This window comes from Erythrolamprus reginae, chromosome 2 (assembly GCF_031021105.1).
Source record: "Erythrolamprus reginae isolate rEryReg1 chromosome 2, rEryReg1.hap1, whole genome shotgun sequence".
In the NCBI taxonomy this organism is placed as follows: domain Eukaryota; kingdom Metazoa; phylum Chordata; class Lepidosauria; order Squamata; family Dipsadidae; genus Erythrolamprus; species Erythrolamprus reginae.
In genome coordinates, this window is record NC_091951.1 from 239,168,854 (window position 1) to 239,194,734 (window position 25,881).

At 42.6% G+C, this 25,881-nt stretch overlaps 1 protein-coding gene across 1 annotated transcript in view; it reads left to right on the forward strand.

Annotated features, from left to right (window-relative positions):
• LOC139158880 (cyclin-G-associated kinase-like) overlaps positions 1-25,881 on the forward strand; it is a 58,582-nt gene that overhangs the window by 26,395 nt on the left and 6,306 nt on the right. The window contains exons 2-9 of the mRNA XM_070736220.1: positions 7,703-7,764; positions 9,861-9,920; positions 11,445-11,559; positions 13,322-13,464; positions 21,073-21,240; positions 21,792-21,991; positions 22,101-22,270; positions 25,028-25,218. Of these exons, the coding sequence (XP_070592321.1) occupies positions 7,703-7,764; positions 9,861-9,920; positions 11,445-11,559; positions 13,322-13,464; positions 21,073-21,099 (407 nt within the window). The 3' untranslated portion in view covers positions 21,100-21,240; positions 21,792-21,991; positions 22,101-22,270; positions 25,028-25,218. The remainder of the gene's footprint in view (positions 1-7,702; positions 7,765-9,860; positions 9,921-11,444; positions 11,560-13,321; positions 13,465-21,072; positions 21,241-21,791; positions 21,992-22,100; positions 22,271-25,027; positions 25,219-25,881) is intronic.

The following is a 25,881-nucleotide window of genomic DNA, read 5'->3' on the forward strand; positions in this document are numbered from 1 at the left end:
CTGTGGTCCAGCTCCTGCTGGGCACATGAAATCAGCTCCGAGCCGAACAACAGTGCTGTCACCAGCTAATCCTTCCAACCTTGAAGCACCTTGATGCTTCCAACATGAGTGTGATGCGATGCTGTGAAATTATTTAGCTATATTACATGGCCACTAAACATGATTACCGTATTTTTCGCTCTATAAGACGCACCTGCTGATAAGACGCACCTAGTTTTTAGAGGAGGAAAATAGAAGAAAAAAATATTTTGAGCCAAAAAGTAGGCTAAAATATTTATTACAATAACACTGCCCTAGGGGAATTGGGAAAATATACAAACAAGCCCCCCTCTCTCTTTCTTTCTATCTCTCCCTCTTTCTCTCTACCTTTCTTTCTCTTTCTCTCTCTCCCTTTCTGTCCCTCTCTTTCTTTCTCTCTGTCCCTCTTTCTTTCTCTCTGTCCCTCTCTTTCTTTCTCTCTGTCCCTCTCTTTCTTTCTCTCTGTCCCTCTCTTTCTTTCTCTCTGTCCCTCTTTCTTTCTCTCTGTCCCTCTCTTTCTTTCTCTCTGTCCCTCTCTTTCTTTCTCTCTGTCCCTCTTTCTTTCTCTCTGTCCCTCTCTTTCTTTCTCTCTGTCCCTCTCTTTCTTTCTCTCTGTCCCTCTTTCTTTCTCTCTCTTATCTCTCCTTCTCTCACTCACTCTCTTTGTATCTCTCTTTCTCTCTCTCCTTCTCTATCTCTCCCTCTTTCTCTCTCCCCCTTTCTATCTCTCCTCTTCCTTTCTCTCTCTTTCTTTCTCCCTTATTTTTTCTGTTTTTCTGCTGTGGGCGGTTTAGGGCCCCTCAAACCCCGACGACCTCGCCCCCGGATCCTGGCCGGGACAGGGCAGCTTCCTCTGACAGGCGCTGCGCGGGGCCGAGGGGGCTCAGCAGGAGGCGCAGCGGCGGGCGGAGAGAGGGAAGGGGGGCAGCGGCGTCCCTCCTGGCCTTGGCCGGCCGCCCGACCCTCCCCACCTCCTGAAAACGCGGCGGGCGGCGGGGGGAGAGCGAAGAGCCAGCTCCGGCGGGCGCGGGGCTTGGCTGGCTGGCGGGGGAAGCGCCGCTGGTGGTGCGAAGGGAGACCCTCTTCGGGGAGGGAGGGGGCCAGGCAGCAGCTAGCCAGCCGAGTTCGCAGCCAAACTTTGCACAGGCGGCGGCCGGCTGCGAGCGACTGGCTGAGACCTCCCCGCCTCCTGAAGCGATTCCCATAGCCTTCCCAAAGGCTCGGGAATCGCACAGGCGGCGGCCGGCTGCGAGCGACTGGCTGAGACCTCCCTGCCTCTTGAAGCGATTCCCATAGCCTTCCCAAAGGCTCGGAACCGCCAACGCTCCTCCGGTGCCGCTCCGCCTCCTAAACCTGCGGGGTGGAGGCGTCCCCCAGCCCAGCACTTCCGGAGGCTGAAAAGCGCGGCTCTCTTCGGGGTTGGGAAGAGGAGAGGCGGCGACAGAGGCGGCGGTCTCCAGATGAGTATATCGCCGCCCCCCCCCCTCTGCTCCAGCGCCTCCCCCCCCCCTCCCTGCCTGCATCTTCGCTCCATAAGACGTGGCTGATTTTTCATCCTACTTTGGGAGGAAAAAAACTGCGTCTTATGGAGCGAAAAATACGGGTAAATGCCTCTTTGCATTGCTCGCATTTCCAACATTCATTTGAAGTGCTTTTATACATCCTAGATCAGTGATGGCAAACCTTTTTTCCCTCTGGTGCCGAAAGAGCATGCACATGCACTATCGTGAATGTGCGAGTGCCCACACCCATAGTTCAATACCTGGGGAGGGTTAAAACAGCTTTCCCCACCTCCCCTGAGGCCCTCTGGAGGCCGGTAACGGACTGTTTCCCAACTTCTGGTGGGCCCAGTAGGCTCGTGTTTTACTCTCCCTAGGCTCCAAAGGCTTCCCTGGAGCTGAGGGAGGGTAAAAGCGCCTTCCCTATCCCCCGGAGGCTCTCTGGAAGCCAAAAACACCCTCCCAGAGCCTCTGTGCAAGCCAAAAATCAGCTGGCAGGCTCACACATGCACATTGGAGCTGAGCTAGGGCAACGGCTCGCTTGCCAGCAGATATGGCTCTGCGTGCCACCTGTGGCACCTATGCCATAGGTTTGCTATCACTGTCCTAGATGATTTCTCTGGCATCATGTACCAAAAATGAATCATTTTATAAATATTTGTTTTGAGATTGTAACACAATATAAATCTCATCCCTTTTAACCACATATTTTCCAATTGATTCATCTCTATATTACAACCAACATTTTAAAGCCACCTCATTCATTCATTCATTCATTCATTCATTCATTCATTCATTCATTCATTCATTCATTCATTCATTCTTTGTACTTATAGGCTGCCCAACTCCTCTCGGACTCTGGGTGGTATACAACATTAAAAAAAACAATATAAAGAATCAAAAAACACATTAAAAATACATTCATCCTTAAATGGCCAGGACACAATGGTGTCAAACTATCCTCTGCCCCAGGCCTGCCAGCAAAGCCAGGTTTTAACAGCCTTCTGGAAGGCCAGTTGGGTGGGGGGCAACACGGACCTCGGGGCAGCTGGCTTGAGAGAGCCAGAGCCACCACAGAGAAGACCCTCCTCTGTGGTCCCTCTGGGATATGGAGAAGGCCAACCCTCTGGGCCCTTATCGATCGCTGGGAGCTATGTGGCAGGAGGCGGTTCCGAATATAGTCTGGCCCTAAGTCATGTAGGGCTTTATAGGTGATAACCAACACCTTTATCAAATAATGTTAACTTTTTCTTCCTCTGCTTGAGATACATTAAAATTATGTTTTATAAGTTCTTTTATCCACAGATGGCTGCCTGTTGACCTTTTGGTTATCCTTTGTGAATTGCTACTTGCAAATTGGAACACAAAGAGCCTCTCGGTAGAGCCCCTCTTTGTGGAAAATAGGCAGTTTAGAAATATGAAATAGAAATGAATAGCACACACAAATACATACACGTACATACACATCTGACATATGCATTAGCGCTATTGCCGTTTGCTCTTTGTACTTTACTTTTATGTGAATCTGTTTATGCCAAAATGATTGAATATGACAACATGAGGCAAATAATAAATAATGCAAGGCATAAATGCAGGGAAATAGTATGTTAACCCCATGTTGACTTTGAGAAAGAAAGAAGAAAGGTAGGTAAAGTTCTTTCAGCCGGGCTGCCCTAACTTGCCACCAGTCCCCTTCCCCAAATATGGGGTGTTTTCAATTTCTAGTTTTCCAGCCTCGAGTAAGCTTCTTTACTCTTCTTTACTTGCTCTACCTTAAAATCTAACAAACCATCCATAAACTTCATACAGGCAGCTGAAAAGCAGAGGATCAGTCAAATTTTGAATTATTTTTAATTTATGCTCTAAGCAATGATACATGGAAAGTAGAGGAGCAAGGCAGCTGTTTTTCAGATGAAGCATGGTATAACGAGGACTTACATGCAGCTTGCAAAGGAACTACTCACACCCATGACTCAACGCCCTAGGGTTTCCTGTTAAACAAGAAGCAATCTTTTGCAGAGAGCAATTTATTTCTCGTCCAACCATTAAACAATCTGATTGGTTTCTGAGGGCACAAATTACACGCCTGTAATAACAAACAGCCTACAGGCCTTGTCAACCTTGTTCATGAACATATATACATTTCTCAAAACATAGCTTCTGTTGGTTATGCCCGGGGTATCTCTTTTAAAGAATTGCAGACTCTCTGCCTAAAGTTGAGAGCTAGTTGTTTTGCCAAATCAGTAGCAAGTGATGTACTTAACTGTAGGCACATAATAGTGTTCCTACTGCATTGAAACCTTATTGTGAAAATAACACAATATTCTGTACCTGCAGTGGAATGTACTGTATACTCTCAACATCCAGAGAATGGCTAGTGGGTCATTGAACAGGATTAGGGGAGCCAGGGTTGGTCTTCTTGGTTTTCTAAGAGGGCCTCAAACACTCGCTGTTGCTGCTAGAAAATATCATGGTTAGTGTTGTGGTTAGCTCTGGCCCAGCTCCTGTCCCAAGGACTGTGGATGTGGGGGAGACATCCACATGCTGCAGGCCTGTTTTGCCCCCCCACCCCTGGTGGAATCTGCTGATGAAGGCTCCTCTGACCAAGAAGACATGAGTGACAGGGAGGAGGAGAGTGTGGCAGACAGCTCAGAAGGAGATCAATTATCTAGCTCCTCCTTGGATTCGGAACAAGAGTTAATGATACAGCCACGCATGCGGAGAGCGATGCATAGGCAACAACAACTGAGAGATTATTATCAAAGAAAATGAGGCCACCTGTGGCTGGGTGGGGCTGTGGTCATTAGTGAGGCTGCTATAAGTAGCAGCCTGTGGGTTTGGCCATTGTGGAGGATTATCTGATCCTTGTGTTTCATGACTGCTTTACTGACTTTGATCTTTGTGTGCTGATTTTCCCCCGCTTTGAAACTAACCCAGAGCAAAGTGTGTTTCACTTTGTGAAAGAAGAAGGACTGTGAATTGCCTCACAGCTGCAAGCTAAGTATCACAGAACTGATAAGGGACTTGTACAAATTACCAATTTGTTTGGAGACAAGTGCTCTTTGCTATACAAAAAGAGTGCTCTGTTTATTTGCATTTTCGGTATATAAAGAACATTGTTTTGAATTTTCAAACGTGTGTGTGTCTGAAATTGTATCTGTGCATTTTGGGGAGGATTCTACCAGAGAGCTTGACAGAACAGTTAGTGATCCATATATCGAAACGAGAGTGCAATGTCTCTTGGCATAAGGGCTGCGCTTGGTCTGCTCAGCATGTTTTGAGAATTGGATGCTCACAGCAAGTGTGGTCAGCAATCATGTGGTGGGTTGCTTAAAACCTTCAGTTGGCCTCTTAACACTTTTCAGGAGAATGTTTGGGTGTATATGTTGCATTGCTTTGTCAGTGATTACTGTATTTTTATGAGAATAAGAAGCACCGGAGTATAAGACGCACCTTAGTTTTGGGGGAGGAAAATAGGAGGAAAAAAATCTGCCTACCAGCTATTCATCTGGCTAGCGTCCTTAGTCTGGTCAGCTTCAGCACATTATTTTATCCCGTTGTTAGGGCTTTAAACAAACCTTATTTGGAGCGAGTAGCAATGAAAAAAAAAGCCTGCAAAGACTTAGGGCTAGAGCGATCAACCATTGGACTTAGATTTAGACATAAAGACTTAGTTTCAGAGCGATCAGCCATTGGAACAACCTGCCTACGGAGGTTGTGAACTCCCCAACTAGAGGAGATTGGACTGCCACTTGGCTGGGGTGCTCTAGGATTCCTGCTCAGACAGGGGGTTGGACTTGATGACCTGCATGGTCCCTTTCAACTCTAACAATAAATAAAAAAATAAAAAAATAAACCCTTCGGAGAGAGTAGCAATGCAAGCCAAGCCGATAAGAGCCAGGAAGATTGTTAGTACCTCATTAAGGCTGAAAAGAAAGCTTCAAAAAGCTACATTCAGAGTATAAGATGTATCCAAATTTTCAGCCTCTTTGGTGTTTGTGTGTGTGTGTGTATTTGTTATGTATTTTACAGGTTGGGACATAGTTGTGTGTTGCACAGTATATTTTGTTTTATGATGTTGACTTATTGGATGTCCTTGGTGATTATGGCAGCATTTGGTTGTTAGATTTATACTCTCCCTTTTATTGTGTCTTAATTGAGATATGCAGGGCTTCTTCCTCACCACAATCATCAGGTAAGGTGAGCAAAAATGACTGGCCCCAAGTCACCCAAATAAGGAGCTCCCTTAGCCAATGATGGGTTTGAACCCGAAGTGTCCGTATTCCTAGTCTATTCCCTTAGCCCCTACATCCATGCTGTCTGAATTATGAGATTTATAAACTGCCACCATGGCTGTAGTGGTTAAGGTAATGGACTAGGAATAGGGAGACCAGGTTCCTTCAAAGTTACTCCTCTCTTTCTGGGAGTCTTTAAAGGGCCACAAAAAGATTCTGGTTTGCTGTAACTGTACCTAAAAAAAGATTTCGAGCTGCTTGAAATCCTTTCTTTAAAGTTACTGAAAAAAGTGATTATGAACATTTTTCACATATATGACCATTGAAGCATCTCAGGGTCAGTTGTTTTACATTTGGATACTTGGTAACTGATTCACATTTATGATGGTTGCAGTATCCTGGGGTCACGTGATCCCCTTTTGCAACTTTCTGACAAGCAAAGTCAAAGGGGAAACCAGATTCACTTAACAACCATGTTGCTAATTCAACAACTGCGGTGATTCACTTGGCAAGAAAACTCGTGAAATGGGACAAAACTCATTTAACAAATTATTCACTTGGCTTCATAAATTTTGGGCTCAATTGTGGTCGTAGGTTGAGGACTACTGTGTTTCCCCGAAAATAAGACAGCGTCTTATATTAATTTTTGCTCCCAAAGATGTGCTATGTCTTATTTTCACGGGATGTCTTATTTTTTTCCAATGAATTGTATCCTGTATCCTGCTGCAGAAAAAATGCATCCAAACATGCAGCCGCATGTTGGATGTGTGTTGGATGTGTTTTAAATCTGATTGATGAAGCGTTTTGGGATGCAATTTATGGACAGCAGTGTTATTCTTGACAAATGTATCTTTTTCTTTTATGTACGCTGAGAGCATATGCACCAGGATAGATTCCTTGTGTGTCCAATCACACTTGGCCAATAAAATTCTATTCTATTCTATTCTATATGTTCTGTTTGGGAATGCTGAGAAACAAAACGTCTCCTACGTTTTACTTTCGGGGGATGCCTTATATTAGGCAATTCTACGAAATCTCTCTTATGTCTTACTTTCAGGGGTGACTTATTTTTGGGGAAACAGGATATCTGTGCATCCATTTAACCACACTTTTAATGGGAAACAGGTGCCTGTTTCTCTGACATTAATATTTGTACTGTTCAATGCTCTTTTCTCCCTCTGCTTGTCTCAGAGAAGCCTCTCCTCTCTTCCGTCTCTCTTTCTCCGTCCCCTTGTTTTTCCCTGTTGTATTTTTCTTTCTCTCCGTTTCTCCCCCTCCTCCTCTTTTTTTCTCTTTGGTGCAGCTGCAACCGACTCCTTTCCCCAAGGCTGCGGGTTGTGCCTGGAAGTGCCAACCAGCTGGAGCCACATAACACTGATCCTGGGCATTGAGCAGAGCCCTGATAACACCACTGCTCCAGCTCACTCTTCCACAGGGCACTTCAGCTCAATCCCTCCCTACATTTTTACACTTTTTTTAACAGCATGTGTGCTCTGGCTAGCTGATTTTTGGCTTGCGTGGAAGGGCGTTTTTGGCTTCCAGAGAGCTTCCGGGGGCGGGGGATGCCGTTTTCGCCTTCCCCAGGCTCCAGGAAAGCCTTGGAGCCTGGGGAGGGTTAAAAGCGGACCCATTGGGCTCACTGGAAATTGGGAAATGTGAGCATGGGGGGCGGACCAGAAGTGGAGGGTCTCATGCACATGCATAGGGTGCATGAGGGGCATTGAATTATGCACATATGTGCTTTTGGCACCCGAAGGGAAAAAGGTTCACCATCACTGCCCTAGAGTCTCCCAAGCCATAACTACTGTATTAGGTTACATGGTTATAGTTTTAGTCCGGCAAGATTCTGTCTATTAGGTGTAATCAAATAAGGATCTGGATTTGAGTGGATCTCATCGTCTCTGGGGTTTGGGACTGAAAGGTTTTTTAATCATCTCATTTTCTTTTTAGGTGGCTTTGCTTTTGTATATGAAGCTCAGGATCTTGGAAGTGGCAAGGATTATGCTTTAAAGGTAATTATCTTATTTTGGAGGATTTTTATTTATCTGCTATTTTATTTATTGTTGACTTTATTGATGGTAACACTGTGAATAGCAAATACGGTTAGTCCTTGATTTTACAATAGTTCATTTAGTGGCCATTCAAACTTACAACGGCATTGAAAAAAGTGACTTATTATCTTTTTTCACACAACCATTGCAGCCTTCCCATGATCAGGTGATTTACATTAGGATGCTTTACAAATGATTCATATTTATGATGGTTGCAGAGTCCTGTGTTCATCATAGCGACATTCTGACAAAGTCAATGAGGAAACCAGGTTCACTTAACAACTGTGTTGCTAATTTAACAACTGTGGTGATTCGCTTAATAAATTTGGCAAGAAAAGTTGCAAATCTCATTTGACAAATTTCTCATTTAGCAGCAGAAATTCTGGGCTGAATTGTAGTTGTAAGTTGAGGACTGCCTGTACAGCAGTTAAGAACAAATCAGTTCCAGAATTGACTACCGTATTTTTTGGAGCATAAGACGCACTCTAGTTTTTTGGGAGCAAAATAGGGGAAAGAATCTGCTTACCAGTTATTCAGCATCTTTAGCATATTATTTTATGTCCAGGTTGGGGCTTTAAAAAAACTTTATTCGGAAAGAGTAACAATGAAAGATGCACCTTTTTCCTCCCTAAAACTTGCAAGCCAGTAAGAGATGGGAACATTGTTAGCCCTGGTTTAGGGCTGGAAAGAAACTTATTTGGAGCAAGTTAGAGCAAAGAAAAAAAGCCCTGGAAAGTCTTAGGGCTTGGAAAACATTCTTTGCAGAGAGTCACATTGAAAGAGCTTGCAAGGTAAATATAAGATTAAACTCTTATTTGAGGAGAGGAAAGCAAGAATAAATATAGCAATTGCATTAGCAATAGAATTTAGACTTATATAGCGCTTCACAGTGCTTTACAGCTGTCTCTAAGCAGTTTATAGAGAGTAAGCATATTGCCCCCAACAATCTGGGTCCTCATTTTAGTGACCTTGGAAGGATGGAAGCTGTGTCAACCTTGAGCCTACAGTCCCTAAAGGATTGTGTATGAATGTTAAATACCGTTACCTGCATACTTGAGCCTTTCCTACTAATAAAGAAATAATAACCAGTAATAGAACGTAGTGACCACATTTTGATTTCTGATATCATACAGTTTCATGTATTGAGGAATTTTTAGCAATAACCCAGATGATTTTCAGCTGAAAATTAAGATTCCTGTGAATTTGCACAGTGAAGCCAGGATCCAACCAAAACTTGTGGATTAATTTCCACACTTCATTTTATCTAAACCTGGAGGTCATGCATGATAGCACTTAGCAATTATATACCACTTTACAGCCTTCTCCAAGTAATTAACAGAGTCACCATGTTGCCCAAAATAGTTTGGATCTTCATTTTATTGATCTCAGAAGGATGGAAGGTTGAGTCAACCTTGAGCCAGTCAGGATCAAACTCCAGGCTGTGGGCAGAATTACAACAATGCATTCTGAGCACTGCGCCACCACAATTCTTGAAATCAGTGATATGAGATAGATAGATAGATAGATAGATAGATAGATAGATAGATAGATAGATAGATAGATAGATAGATAGATAGATAGAATTCTTTATTGGCCAAGGGTGATTGGGCACACAAGGAATTTGTCTTTGGTGCATATGCTTTCAGTGAACATAAAAGAAAAGATACATTTCTCAAGAATCATGAGATACAACACTTAATGTTTGTCATACGGTACAAATAAGCAATCATGAAATAATTAATGTTAATATAAATTGCAAGGATACAAACAACAAGTCATAAGTGGGAGGGGATGGGTGATAGGAGCGATGAGAAGACTAATAGTAATAGTAATGCAACCTTAGTGAATAGTTTGACAGTGGTGAGGGAATTATTTGTTTTGCAGAATGTATTGGTCTTCGATTTACATGCAAAGTTTGTGTGAGCTGATAATTTATTTTAATATAATTATAAGAGAAGGGTACAATTACTATTGTTTGGAAACAAAACAAACACACCAACAAAAGAGAAAAGAAACCAAAATGTTTCTCTTTGTGATCTCTTTTTTTTCCCTGGCAGAGATTATTGTCCAATGAAGAGGAAAAGAACAAAGCCATCATTCAAGAAGTCTGCTTCATGGTATCCTTCTGGAGATAGGTGAAATTATATTATGCTTGGACTGTCAAATCCTGGTTTAATACGTTAGGATATAAAAGTGGCTTCTTTTCTATTGTATTGGCAGTTCTGTGTTAGCAAAAACTTCAGAAGGATTTAAGGGTAGTGATTTCTGACAGTCTCAAAATGGGTGAACAGTGCAGTCAGGCGATAGGGAAAGCAAGTAGGATGCTTGGCTGCATAGCTAGAGGTATAACAAGCAGGAAGAGGGAGATTATGATCCCGCTATATAGAGTGCTGGTGAGACCACATTTGGAATACTGTGTTCAGTTCTGGAGACCTCTCCTACAAAAAGATATTGACTAGTCTACAGAGAGGGGCGGCATACAAATTTAATAAGTAAATAAAATAAATAAATAAATAAATAAATAAAATTGAACGGGTCCAAAGACGGGCTACAAGAAGGGTGGAGGGTCTTAAGCATAAAACGTATCAGAAAAGACTTAATGAACTCAATCTGTATAGTCTGGAGGACAGAAGGAAAAGTGGGGACATGATCGAAACATTTAAATATGTTAAAGGTTAAATAAGGTCCATGAAGGAAGTGTTTTTAATAGGAAAGTGAACACAAGAACAAGGGGGCACAATCTGAAGTTAGTTGGGGGAAAGATCAAAAGCAACATGAGAAAATATTATTTTACTGAAAGAGTAGTAAGTAGATCCTTGGAACAAACTTCCAGCAGACGTGGTAGATAAATCCACAGTAACTGAATTTAAACATGCCTGGGATAAACATATATCCATTGTAAGATAAAATACAGAAAATAGTATAAGGGCAGACTAGATGGACCATGAGGTCTTTTTCTGCCATCAGTCTTCTATGTTTCTATGCTTCTTCATCAGAGCAAAACGTCTGTTTTATATTTACTATCTGAATGTCTTTCAAACAGCTCAGAATTTGAAACCCAGGTTTGTCTGCAGCTAAAATATCAGTTAACGATTGTATTCCAGATTGTTTTGCTGCTCATATGACAAGAAAAGCAGAAGAGGCAGAGGACAGAACAGCTACTCTAAATGGGATCTTTGATTAAATATATAGAATAGCAAATTTGTTTGAAGTTGTAGTTGCCTCAGTTCTACCTCCCTCCTAATTTGTGTAAATTAATCCTTGTTTAAAACTCTTACATTCTTTTGAAATATTATTGTTACATCAGAAATGCTTTTTTCTGTCCTTTTCTCTCTCCTGCTTTAAATTATGCATAGAATGTGGTTAAAAGTTGCATACTAATGTTAATTGGATAAATTCAATGTAAGCCATTCTTAATCGCATTGGAGGCAGGAAGCACGCTTGCCAAACTTTGCCAATGATAGTGGAATGCAAAATCCATTGAGTTTTCAACATCCTGGGCTGGGTGTTCCTGACCATGGTCTCTTGTTCAGAATTGGAATTATAATCCACCTGAGTAAACTGTAATTCTACTGCATGCCTGCAAAGAGGTTTTCCAAACAAACAAGAAACTTTGAAACCTTAATAGACACTTGATCCAGAAAAAACTATCTGGGCATCCAAACATTGTCCAGTTCTGTTCTGCTGCCTCCATTGGAAAAGAAGAATCGGATACTGGGCAAGGGGAGTTTCTTCTGCTCACAGAACTTTGTAAAGGTAAAGTTGTTGTTGTTGTTGTTGTTGTCTTTTTGTGGAATCACCTTGGCTTGACAGCCTCATTCACTGACTCAGCCAGGCTGGCTCTATTGAGACTCAGGCAATGTTTTTTAGAACAAAAATGTTTAGTATCAGCAAAGGGTTCTAGGGCTGCTACGTATTTTGAACAAAATATATAGTCTTCAGTATCTGGAATTTGAAACTTAATTCCTTCCTTTTCATTTCTGACATTTCTTGATTCAAGCAATATTTTAGAAACAGAATGAACAAAAACATTATTTTAAGGGTAACAGAGGAATAACCAAGTGACTCTTCCCCATTTCAGGACTCTGTATTTTAATTAATGTTTTCATTGCCTATTAAAATTTTCTGACTAATTATTTGGTTTGACTAAGATTGATGAATATGTTTATCTCCTCCTCCTCCTCTTTGTCCTAGTGTCAGACATGAAACAAATGCAAAATTAAAATTACTTTTTTGTTTTTTGTTGTCAGTGTGTTTTCTTTTTGTCTTAAAACCCCCCCAATAAAAATACCTTTAAAAAGAAATAAAATGACCTTTTTTTAAAAAAAAAGTTCTCAACTGAGTACAAATAAGAAAAGAAAAACTTTTATAAACATTTTACATTTCAAAACTTGCCATTTTTCTCCCCAAAAGAACGATAGGCTAATGAACCAAAAATTGTTCATATTTGGTCTTCCCTGTTTCCCCTTTGTTTATGAGATTTTTATCCTTTACTTTATAAGTAAATCAAACTGGCAAACACATCTAGTCCTCCTACTTTCTCCTATTTCCCCCACAACTACCCTGTGAGGTAGGTCGGATTGAGAGAGACAATGATTGGCCTAAAGTCACCCACCAGGCTTTACAGCCTAAGGTAGAACTCCTGGTTACTAGATCAGCACCTTCACTACTACACCATAGCTCACTGCACCAAACCTTTACAAAGGCTGAGTAATGATTGGAGTGTACTGCAGTACTTGTTTACAGTCTATTATCATACAAAATAATGATAGAGTGCATTGAAGAAAAGAAGTACTGTGTTTTTTGGAGTATGAGACGCACCTTAGTTTTGGGGGAGGAAAATTGACGGTGGGGAGAATCCATCTACCAGGTATTCATCTGGCTAGTATCCTAAGTCTGGTCAGCACATTATTTTATCCCCTGGTTAGGGCTGAAAAAAACCCCTTTTTTGGAGGGAGTAGCAATGAAAATAAAGCCTGCAAAGACAAGGCTGGAAAAAAAACTTATTCAGAGTAGCAATGAAACAATCCTGCAAGCTGGGAAGATCATTAGCATCTTGTTAGGGCTGGAGAAAAAAAAAAAAATTGCAACATTTGGAGTATAAGACGCACCCAAATTTTCAGTTTCTTTTAGGGCGGAAAGGTGTGTCTTACACTTCTAAAAAGATGGCATATAGCTAAGGTGTTGTTGCAAGGTGGAGGATACATTGCAGGAGACTTATTTCTGCCCAGCAAAATCCCAGAGTTGGACCGATTTGCACATTTTTCTCCTCCCTTTCTAATGGCACATGGAGCAGCATACAATGTATTCACTTGCCATTAACGCTGGGCTCATCACACAATCTCAGAATGATCCAAAACACCTGAGCTTCAACTCTTACCTTAGAATATGCTAAGAAAGTAAAGGGATCTGGGGGTGGGAGAGGGTATTTATCTTCCTCTGTTGTCTGTCATCAAAATTAGCATTCCCGTTGCCTTTTCCCTAATGTGTGTGTGATTCATGGATTTTATGTTCATAGGGCAGCTGGTGGAATTTTTAAAGAAAGTGGAATCGAAAGGCCCCCTCTCGTGCGATACAGTTTTGAAGATATTTTATCAGACTTGCCGTGCTGTGCAACATATGCACAAACAGAAACCCCCTATTATCCACAGAGATTTAAAGGTAAGGAACCCATGTTTCTCTACTCCTTATGAGATTGAAGCAGTGACACTTTGAGTTACAGTGGGCTTGAATTTGGCTGTAGCAATCTGAAAGGTAAAAAGAGTAAAAAGTAGAGGTTGCCTGAGAAGTTTAAGCTCATTTTTTGCTGAAAGTTTCCCCAAACCTGGACATTCTTCATGAGCAACTTCGAAAGAGTCAATACTTAATTTTAAAAGGAGAGGAGACAAAACCGTACACCTATTTCAGAACTAAAAAGTGGAAAAACTTTGAGAGTTGGTCTTATGTATAAAGTTCACTGCAGAAAGAAACAGTGCAGAAGCTGACTACAGATAGTAAATACTGCCATATTTTGTATAACTTGTGGAGTTCCAAGGGATTTTAATTGCAATATGATTATACTACAAGGAACAGGTGACTTCCTTTGTCCTTTTGACACCTTCTAGTTCCCTGATTCCCAGGCAATCTGACCACTTTCTGGAAGTTATCCTAGCACATCAGCAGAACCAGGCTGGAAAGCCTACCTGGAAAATAATTGCCAGTATATCTTATTTGTTAACATTATATACAGTAGTGTTGACCAGGACTGAAATGAGACCTGGATTTAATTTTTCCCCTTGATTGGATAGTGAGCAGATAGAAATCGATGCTTTAAGAGTTTCATTTAGTGACCATGCAGAGTTACAACAGCACTGGAAAAAGTGACTTATGATCATTTTTCAAACTTATAACCATTGCAGTAGCCCATAGGCACGTGATTTATATTCCGACCACTTGACCACTGGTTCATATTTATGATCATTGCAGTGTCCCTAGGACATGTGATCCTCTTTTGCAACCTTCTGACAAGCAAAATCCATGGGGAAGCCAGATTCTCTTACCAACTATGCTAATTTAAGAAAGGCAGCAATTTGATTAACAAATGCCCTCATAACCTCGAAGTTCGACTACTGTAACACTCTCTACATGGGGAAGAGTGTTCGGAAACTTCAGATTGTGCAAAATGCAGCTGCGAGAGCAATCATGGGCTTCCCCAGGTATGCCCATGTTACACCAACACTCCACAGTCTGCATTGGTTGCCGATCAGTTTCCGGTCACAATTCAAAGTATTGATTATGACCTATAAAGGCCTTCATGGCATCGGACCAGAATATCTCCGAGACCGCCTTCTGCCACACGAATCCCAGCGACCAGTTAGGTCCCACAGAGTTGGCCTTCTCCAGATCCCGTCGACGAAACAATGTCGTCTGGCGGGACCCAGGGGAAGGGCCTTTTCTGTGGCGGCCCCCGACCCTCTGGAACCAACTCCCCATGGAGATTAGGATTGCCCCCACCCTCCTTGCCTTTCGCAAACTCCTTAAAACCCACCTCTGCCGTCAGACATGGGGAAATTGATTCCCCTTGGCCATTTCCACTTTACGTATGGCTTGTATGAGATGTATGACTGTTTTTATATTAAGGGTTTTAAATTGTTTTTAACTATTAGATTTGTACTGTTTTGTTGTTGTGAGCTGCTCCGAGTCTCCGGAGAGGGGCGGTATACAAATCAAATCAAATCAAATCAAATCAAATAAATAAATGAAGCAAGAAAAGTCATAAAATGGGAAAAAATTCACTTAACAAATGTCTCACTTAACAATATAAATTCTGGGCTCAGTTGTGGTTGTAAGTTGAGCACTACCTGTAACAGAATTAGAAGGAACTTTGGAGGCGTCTAGCCCAACCACCTATTAGCATCCCGGACAAATAGCTGTTCTATCTTTTATTGAAAACCTACAATGATGGAGCAACCACAACTTCTGGAAGGAAGCCATTCTACTGATAAATTGAACTCACTGTCAGAAATTTCTCCTTAGTTCTAGGTTGGATCATTTTTAAAAATCTTCCATCCATTACTTCTTGTCCTGCTCTTGAGTGCCTCTTCTTTGTGACAGCCCTCAAATATTGGAAGATTGCTATTTTGTCATCCATAATTCTTCTCTCCTCTCCTCTCCTCTCCTCTCTTCTCTTCACAACAACAACAGAGTTGGAAGGGACCTTGGAGGTCTTCTAGTCCAACCCTTTGCTTAAGCAGGAAAACCTACACTATTTCAGACAAATTGTTATCCAACATCTTAAAAACTTTTAAGTGTTGGAGTATTCACAACTTCTGGAGGCAAGCTATTACACTGGTTAATGGTTGTAACTGTAAGGAATTTTTTCCTTTGTTCTAAGTTACTTCTCTCCTTGATTAGTTTCCACCCATTGCTTCTTGTCCTGCCTTCAGGTGCTTTGGAGAATAGCCTGACTCCCACTTCTTTGTGGCAACCCCTGAGATATTGGAACACTGCTATCATGTCTCCCCTGGTCCTTCTTTTCATTATGCTAGACATACCCAGTTCCTGCAACTGTTCTTCATATGTTTTAGCCCCCAGTCCCCTAATCATCTTTGTTGCTCTTCTCTGTACTCTTTCGAGAGTCTCAACATCCTTTTCTCATTCTCTTCTCTTCCTCTCCTCTCTTCTCGAAACCAAACATACCCAGTTCCCAAAACCATCCATCATATGGTTTACCCACCTAAGTTCAAAGATAATTGTTTGATTAATGGCTAATATTATATGTAAATATATGTAAAAGAGAATTGTCCTAAAAATGTGAGGTCCAGGTATAGTTATAAATGAAGAGGCAATCACCATCACGATCTCTGGAATATTTAAAATTTATTTAAAACTATTAAAAAATTACTGAGCTTTCGTCAATCCCTATTGACTTCATCAGATGCTGCTTCAACTGGTCATTGTGTGCGTAAGGGGCCCACACTTTTTCTTCCCTCCTATAATTAACTTGGTTTTTTTCTGTCTTATTCATGCTGGCAGTTGGGATTTCTGTTGGCTGTCTCCAACATTCCAACTGCCACAAATCTAATAAATAAATAAATTTATTGCTACTTTCTCCCTCATTTCGAACACATTTTGCCCATGGTCTTGTGGTGGGTCTACGTTGTTCTTCACCCCCTCTGTCTTCCTCTTTCTGTTGCCCTCCTGGTGTGCTCTTTTCGTTGAGGTTTATTATACCTTCATTGGGCTAATCTCTATCCTTTGGGGAATAAATAAATAAAGAAGAAACTTTCCTGGAACTCTATTCAACTCTAATGATCCATTCCCTTTAAGTCTTTGACGGTGTCTTAATGCCTGGTATGCTGGTGGTATCTCAATGTGTCTATTAAGCGAGTTGTTGTTCGAAAACCAGGCTTCTTTCAGGAGATGGCCTCCTTTTGTTTCATCACAAGCCACCACTTAGAAGTTAAACTCATGATCCTGCTCCTCCATATGTGCCCAAATCTGGGAGCGCTGTTCCTGGCGTTGGACCGCTAGTTTGTGTTCGTTCACCCTAGTTTTTAGTCGTTTTGCCGCTTCTCCTATATAGTTTCTCCTGTTGCGGTTTACTTTCAGTTTGTATCTGTTGTGTGCTTGTGTGTTGTTGTGGTTGAAGCTGAAGTAGTGTTGACAGGAAGGACATTGTAGCAGATGATTTTATGGGCTACGCATATGTCGTGTTTAAGGCAATGTAGTTCTAAGCTTTCTAAACCTTGGATTGTAAATTTTGGGGGTTTGGGGAAGAAACCACAGTCAAGGTAGTCCATTAAATGTTCATAGTCCATCAGTGATTTCTGTAAATTGGTTATGATGCTTCCTAAAAGTCTTTCCTGGTGAAGTCCAACAAATCAATGCTTTTCTGAAGACACTGATGTAGCCCTGGATAAGCACGCCACACAGTTATGGTTGCCCTTAAACTACAGGCAGCCCATCTTGGCCCAAAAATTCTACTAATCCTTACGATGTCAATATCAAGTTCTTTGGATATTTTGTCAAGTTTAATTTTGTTCTTGTTGGATTGATGAAAAAAATGGAGCTGATGATATTTGGAAGCTCTTTTGCTATTCTAGTGCTCACTCCAGATTTTATCCCAAAGCATAACACTGGGATCGTTAGAGCAGAATGCAATTACATTTTTTTTGCAGGTAATCCTGCATAAACCCAATCTGGAAGAAAGATTTCTTTTTCAGGCTCGAGGGACTTGCTGCTTTCTCCAAGTGCAAATGAGATGGCTGTAGTGCTTGGGATGTTGTGGTTCTTGGGATGGATCATCCAAGGGTGGCACTTCTGATGGTGGTGTTGTGCCAGTTTGGGTTTCTTGGCCAATAAAACCTTTGTTGTCTGTTTCCTTTGATCCTTCCAGGTTAAAGCCACTACTGCAAAAGGGGAAAAAAAGGAACTTTGTTAGCTGAGGACACAAAATATAAAGTCTCACAAAAAGCTCAAAAACCTAAACACACAATTTTAGAGGGGCGGCATACAAATCCAATAAATAAATAAACACAAATGGCTCATTCCTGCAACCAACGTAACACATTGAAGAGATTTAACAGAGTTGGAAAAAGAGACCTTGCAAGGTCATTTAGTCCAGCCTCCTGCTTAAGCAGTATTGCAAAAGCTATAAATAGTGATGTCTAACAAAACAAATAATCCCTAAACAAAAACTCCAATAAAAAACCGGAGAGGGGGCGGCATACAAATCTAATAATTAATTAATTAATTAATTAATTAAATCAATAAATCAATACATCAATACATCAATACATCAATACATCAATACATCAATACATCAATACATCAATACATCAATACATCAATACATCAATACATCAATACATCAATAAATCAATACATCAATAAATCAATAAATTAATTATTTTGGGATTTTTTTAAAGTTACTTGCCCAATTGAAGGAACAAGGCAGGCAGATTCAGTTGCTCAACGAGGAGATGGATTGCAGGTGGGAATCCAGACAAAGCAAGGCAGGTGTTGTGACCAGCGGCTCAGGATTCGGTCTGAAGAGCGAAGATAAGCAAACTGGAGCCTGTGGGAATGTGGGTGGTCAGCTGGGCTGCAAAATGTTTTAGAAGGCTTTGTCTAACAAAAAGAAAAAGAAAACCCTAAACATACCCCCCCCACCCCATTTTACTATTTTTCTAAAGCAAAAAAAAACCCACTTGCCCAACTGAAGGAACAAGGCAGGCAGATTCTGTTACTCTCTGATGAGATGGATTGCACAGTTGATCGCTGAGAAGATGGATTGCAGGCTGCAATTGATACAGAGGAAGATACCTGTTGCAAGGGGTTCAGGATTCGATCCAAAGAGCAAGGTAAGCGAAGGTGGAGGCTGGGGGGAAAGGAGGATGGTTAGCTAGGCTGCAATAGATTTTAGATGGCTATGTTAACACACAAAAAATCCTTAAAAATCCAAGTAGAAACCCCTCCCAACTTAGTAATATTCTGCTTGGAATGGATCACCCAAGAGTGGCACTTCTGATGGTGTTGTTGTGCCAGTTTGGGTTTCTTGGCCAAGAAACCTATCACTGTCTGTTGCCTTTTCATCCTTCCCAGTAAAAGCTATTACTGCAAAAGGGAAAAAAAGGAGCTTTGTTAACTTAGGACACAATATTAAAGCACACAAAAAGCTCAAAAAGCTCAAAATACAACTTTAAACACACCCAAGAACACAACTTACTCATTCCTGCAACCAAATTAACACATTGAACAGATTTAACAGTTGGAAGAAGGGACCTTGCAAGGCCATCTAGTCCAGCCCCCTGCCTAGCAGTAGTGCAAAAGCTTTAAATGGCTATGCCTAACAAAAGAAATCCTAAACAAAACTCCAAGAAAAAAGACCCTGCCCTATTTTCTATTTTTTAGAGCAAAAAATAAAAAGTTACTTGCCCAACTGAAGGAACAAGACAGGCAGATTCCATTGCTCTCCAAGAAGATGGATTGTACAGTTGCTCTACGAGGAGATGGATTGCAGGCTGCAATCCAGACAAAAGGCAGGTGTTTTGACCAGCGGCTCAGGATTCAGCCTGAAGAGTGAAGGTAAGCAAGCTGGAAGTTAGAGGGAAGGTAGGTGGTTTGTTAGGCTGCAAAAGCTTTTAAATGGCTATGTCTAACACCCCCCCCCCAAAAAAAAAATCCTTTAAAAATCACCAAGAAAATCCCCCACCCAATTTACTAATTTTCTAAAGGAAAAAGAAAAAATGTTACTTGCCAAATTGAAGGAACAAGGCAGGCAGAATCCATTCCTCTTTCCTAGGAGATAGATTGCAGGCTGTAATCCAAATAAAGCAAGGAAGGCGTTGCAAGTGGTAGCTCACAATTCGGTCTGAAGAGCAAAACTAAGCAAGGTGGAGGCTGGGGGGGGGGGGGAAGGTAGGTGGTTAGCTAGGCTGCAAAATCTTTTAGATAACTATATCAAACCCAAAAAAATTTCCAAAAAAAACGCCAAGGGAAAAAAACCCAATTTACTCTTTTTCTAAAGGAAAAAAAAAGTTACTTACCCAGTTGAAGGAACAAGGTGTCCGGGCGAGGCGAGGCAAAGTAAGTACCTGTTCCTGTTCCAAGAGAAGTGTCAAGAGCAGAATCGTGAACTGTACACCACTTCACTAAGGCATCTGACACTGTCACTCGTGAAGGTCGGTGGTGCATCAAAATGCTTTCAACAACACTTGCAGGACCGTACATAGCAAGCTTTGCAAGATGTAGGACTCCTGGTTGAGTACCAAAGCAGAAGAAATCCAGAGGTTCCAGAGAAATGATGTTAAACGATTCTATGAAGCCCTCAGATCCATGTATGGACCTCAGCGCTCAGGGAGCTCCCCTGTACTGGACACAGCCGGTTCAGCTCTCATCACTGAATCGACCCTGATTCTATAGTGTTGGGCCCAGCACTTCCAACCTGTATTGAACCGCCCATCTTCCATCAACAATGAGACAATCGGCAGAATGCCCCAGGTGGATATCAACCACAGTGTGCTCCTTTATGGTGAGCTGTCTAAAGGAAAGCGGTCACCTGGGGGACAAAGGAAGCGTTACAAAGACATGTTGAAAGCCCCCTTCAAGTCCCTCGATATTGACACCAACCTCCTGGGAAGCCCTGGCACAAGGTCAACCAACGGGGCGCATGCTGATCCACCCAGGCGGCCAGACATCTGAGGCCAGAAGAACATTGAGAGCAGTAGAGAAGCGAGCACTCTGCAAAGACAGGGCTGCAAAGGAAAAAGCTGTGACAGTGGTCATCTATCCTTTGACACAAGCAGATGCAGAAGCAGAGCTATCTTCCCTCTGCAAGTTTTTTAATCTGGGAGATGTTACCTACCCTGAACACTGGCACTTTCTTCCTCTGATGGCTCCTGAGATGAGAATGCAAATATTATATCTATTGGCATAATTTCTTGGCAGGGTGTCTGCCATTACAGTGGGGAGGGGGCGTTACCAGTTCTGTAGTGGACTCCAAAATAGGGGAGAGCCCTGGAGTCCATCTTGTGGGGATCTCCATCCTGGGGAGAGAACGAAGGGCCTGAGTCATTCTTCTGTTAGCCAAAGTAGAGGCAGAGGGTAGAGATGCCTCCCTATTTGCAAACCTTACTCCTAGCCAACTTCTTGGGGACTTCAGAGTCCCTCAGCTGAGAGGTAAAGTAGGTGATTAGCTAGGCTGTAAAAGCTTTTAGAGGACTATGTGTAACCAAAAAAAAAAAAATCCTAACACCCCCCCTTCCCCAATTTACTCTTTTTTTAAAGCAAAAAAACAGTTACTTGCCCAACTGAAGGAACAAGGCAGGCAGATTCTGTTACTCTCTGATGAGATGGATTGCACAGTTGATCGCTGAGAAGATGGATTGCAGGCTGCAATTGATACAGAGGAAGATACCTATTGCAAGGGGTTCAGGATTCGATCCAAAGAGCAAGGTAAGCGAAGGTGGAGGCTGGGGGGAAAGGAGGATGGTTAGCTAGGCTGCAATAGATTTTAGATGGCTATGTTAACACAAAAAAAATTCCTTAAAAATCCAAGTAGAAACCCCTCCCAACTTACTAATATTCTGCTTGGAATGGATCATCCAAGAGTGGCACTTCTGATGGTGTTGTTGTGCCAGTTTGGGTTTCTTGGCCAAGAAACCTATCACTGTCTGTTGCCTTTTCATCCTTCCCAGTAAAAGCTATTACTGCAAAAGGGAAAAAAAGGAGCTTTGTTAACTTAGGACACAATATTAAAGCACACAAAAAGCTCAAAAAGCTCAAAATACAACTTTAAACAAACCCAAGAACACAACTTACTCATTCCTGCAACCAAATTAACACATTGAACAGATTTAACAATTGGAAGAAGGGACCTTGCAAGGCCATCTAGTCCAGCCCCCTGCCTAGCAGTATTGCAAAAGCTTTAAATGGCTATGCCTAACAAAAGAAATCCTAAACAAAACTCCAAGAAAAAAGACCCTGCCCTATTTTCTATTTTTTAGAGCAAAAAATAAAAAGTTACTTGCCCAGTTGAAGGAACAAGACAGGCAGATTCAATTCCTCTCCAAGGAGATGCATTATACAATTGCTGGACACGGAGATGGATTGCAGGCTACACTCCAGACAAAGAAAGGGCAGGTGTTTCGACCAGCAGCTCAGGATTCAGTCCGAAGAGTGAAGCTAAGCAAGCTGGAGGCTGGAGGTAAAGTAGGTGATTAGCTAGGCTGTAAAAGCTTTTAGAGGACTATGTGTAACCCAAAAAAATATAAAATTCTAACACCTCCCTTCCCCAATTTACTCTTTTTTTAAAGCAAAAAAAAAAGTTACTTGCCCATCTGAAGGAACAAGGCAGGCAGATTCCATTGCTCTCCAAGAAGATGGATTGTACAGTTGCTCTACGAGGAGATGGATTGCAGGCTGCAATCCAGACAAAAGGCAGGTGTTTTGACCAGCGGCTCAGGATTCAGCCTGAAGAGTGAAGGTAAGCAAGCTGGAAGTTAGAGGGAAGGTAGGTGGTTTGTTAGGCTGCAAAAGCTTTTAAATGGCTATGTCTAACAACCCCCCCCCCCCAAAAAAAAATCCTTTAAAAATCACCAAGAAAATCCCCCACCCAATTTACTAATTTTCTAAAGGAAAAAGAAAAAATGTTACTTGCCAAATTGAAGGAACAAGGCAGGCAGAATCCATTCCTCTTTCCTAGGAGATAGATTGCAGGCTGTAATCCAAATAAAGCAAGGAAGGCGTTGCAAGTGATAGCTCACAATTCGGTCTGAAGAGCAAAACTAAGCAAGGTGGAGGCTGGGGGGGGGGGGGAAAGGTAGGTGGTTAGCTAGGCTGCAAAATCTTTTAGATAACTATGTCTAACCCAAAAAAAATTCCAAAAAAAACGCCAGGGGAAAAAAACCCAATTTACTATTTTTCTAAAGGAAAAAAAAAGTTACTTACCCAGTTGAAGGAACAAGGTGTCCGAGGCAAAGCAAGTACCTGTTCCTGTTCCAAGAGAAGTGTCAAGAGCAGAATCGTGAACTGTACACCACTTCACTAAGGCATCTGACACTGTCACTCATGAAGGTCGGTGGTGCATCAAAATGCTTTCAACAACACTTGCAGGATCGTACATAGCAAGCTTTGCAAGATGTAGGACTCCTGGTTGAGTACCAAAGCAGAAGAAATCCAGAGGTTCCAGAGAAATGATGTTAAACGATTCTACGAAGCCCTCAGATCCATGTATGGACCTCAGCGCTCAGGGAGCTCCCCTGTAATGGACACAGCCGGTTCAGCTCTCATCACTGAATCGACCCTGATTCTATAGTGTTGGGCCCAGCACTTCCAACCTGTATTTAACCACCCATCTTCCATCAACAATGAGACGATCAGCAGAATGCCCCAGGTGGATATCAACCACAGTGTGCTCCTTTATGGTGAGCTGTCTAAAGGAAAGCGGTCACCTGGGGGACAAAGGAAGCGTTACAAAGACATGTTGAAAGCCCCCTTCGAGTCCCTCAATATTGACACCAACCTCCTGGGAAGCCCGGGCACAAGGTCAACCAACGGGGCGCATGCTGATCCACCCAGGCGGCCAGACATCTGAGGCCAGAAGAACATTGAGAGCAGTAGAGAAGCGAGCACTCTGCAAAGCCAGGGCTGCAAAGGAAAAAGCTGTGACAGTGGTGCCCACACATATCTGCCCAACATGGGGCAGAACATCTCGTGCCCATATAGGCCTTATTAGCTGGACACATTGTATACAACCCACAACCCATTAGAAGTCAAGGTCCTCCTCGAACGCGATGGACGAACATCACCTGTGCAAAGAGAAACAATCTGTATAGGCTGGAGGTGGGGTAGGTGGGCCAGAAATGCTGACCTGAGTAGCGGGAAAAGCAGGCTTTTTTTTTTTTAAAGGAAAAGTAGTGAGTGAGAAAAATGGCAAGCGGGTGATTGAGTGGACATGGGAGGAAGGGGCATACAGACCTACCGGTACATCCGAACTGGTCCAAACCACGAGCATTTCACCCCTGGTTCATGGGCAGAAGGCAGTTCCTCATCATCATCACTAACCAGCTGGCATCTATATATGTGTGCCTCCCCACATGAACCCTCAGGGCTGCCCTGCTCCAGCTCTTGTTTCAGCCAGATCCTTCTTGGCAGGCTGCTCTCAGCCACTGACAACTCACCTCTGGAGGTGCCTATGGCTGGTTCCTCCTCCAAGCTGACCTCGGCATTCTGATGCAGCTCCCGTGGGAGGAATGAAAGGCTAACTAGGAGAACTAACTAGGGGGACTCCATCCCTCCCCAACTGAGAAGACTTTGTCTTACTTACCCAAGGGGTGGAAGAAGATCCCTTCTCAATCGGTGACTCAAATGAAGCCAGGTCTGCGCCACTGCTGCTCCCTGAGCCCATCTGTGCTAATGGTGAAAGCCCTCGGAGGTAAGACAGTTTTGGCAGTGGGACAGAGGGTTAGGGTTAGGGTTAGGGCAATGCCTTGACTCCTGATGGGAGGGGGAGAAAGCTTTTGCAAGCCTTAAGCTGAGAAGGATATCTACCATAATTTCTTACCTCCGAGGGCTTTCGTAACCAAATGTCTGGTGTTTTCTCTCTGGGGGGGAGAAAAAAAGGGGACAAAGATCAAAAGCCGCCATGACCCATTTTGCAAAAGGGGCATGTGGAGGCTCCAAGAACCCTCCCAGCTGGCCTGCCAAGGGGTTTGGCCTCCCAGTGGGACTGCTCTAGGTCATCTATCCTTTGACACAAGCAGATGCAGAAGCAGAGATATCTTCCCTCTGCAAGTTTTTTAATCTGGGAGATGTTACCTACCCTGAACACTGGCACTTTCTTCTTCTGATGGCTCCTGAGATGAGAATGCAAATATTATATCTATTGGCATAATTTCTTGGCAGGGTGTCTGCCATTACAGTGGGGAGGGGGCCTTACCAGTTCTGTAGTGGACTCCAAAATAGGGGAGAGCCCTGGAGTCCATCTTGTGGGGATCTCCATCCTGGGGAGAGAACGAAGGGCCTGAGTCATTCTTCTGTTAGCCAAAGTAGAGGAAGAGGGTAGAGATGCCTCCCCATTTGCAAACCTTACTCCTAGCCAACTTCTTGGGGACTTCAGAGTCCCTCAGCTGAGAGGTAAAGTAGGTAATTAGCTAGGCTGTAAAAGCTTTTAGAGGACTATGTGTAACCAAAAAAAAAAATTCCTAACATCCCCCTTCCCCAATTTACTCTTTTTTTAAAGCAAAAAAAAAGTTACTTGCCCAACTGAAGGAACAAGGCAGGCAGATTCCATTGCTCTCCAAGAAGATGGATTATGCAGTTGCTCTACGAGGAGATGAATTGCAGGCTGCAATCCAGACAAAAGGCAGTTGTTTTGACCAGCGGCCCAGGATTCAGTCCGAAGAGTGAAGCTAAGCAAGCTGGAGGCTGGAGGTAAAGTAGGTGATTAGCTAGGCTGTAAAAGCTTTTAGAGGACTATGTGTAACCAAAAAAAAAAGATTCCTAACACCACCCCTTCCCCAATTTACTCTTTTTTTAAAGCAAAAAAAAAGTTACTTGCCCAACTGAAGGAACAAGGCAGGCAGATTCTGTTGCTCTAGGTCATCTATCCCAGTGATTTTCAACCTTTTTTGAGCCGTGGCACATTTTTTACATTTACGAAACCCTGGGGCACATTGAGCAGGGAGGGGGCGGCGGCTAAAAAAAGTTTGGACAAAAAAATCCTCTCTCTCTCTCTTCCTCCCCTTCACTCTATTTCTTTCTCCCTCCCTCTTTCTCTCCCTTCCTTCCTCTTTCTTTCTCTCTCTCTCCATCCCTCTTTCTTTCTCTTCCTTCCTTCCTCTTTTTTGCTCTCTTTCTCCCTCCCTCCCACTCTTTCTCTCTCTCTCCCTCTTTCTCTTGTTTTCTCTCTCTCTCTTGTTCTCTTTCTAGCTCTCTCGCGCTCTTTCTTGCTTTCTTTCTTTCTTTCTCTCTCTCTCTTTCTTTCTCTCTTGCTTTCTCTCTCTCTTGCTTTCTTTCTCTCTTTTTTTCTCTCGCTTTTTTTCTCTCTGAGCTTCGCGGCACACCTGACCATGTCTCGCGGCACACTAGTGTGCC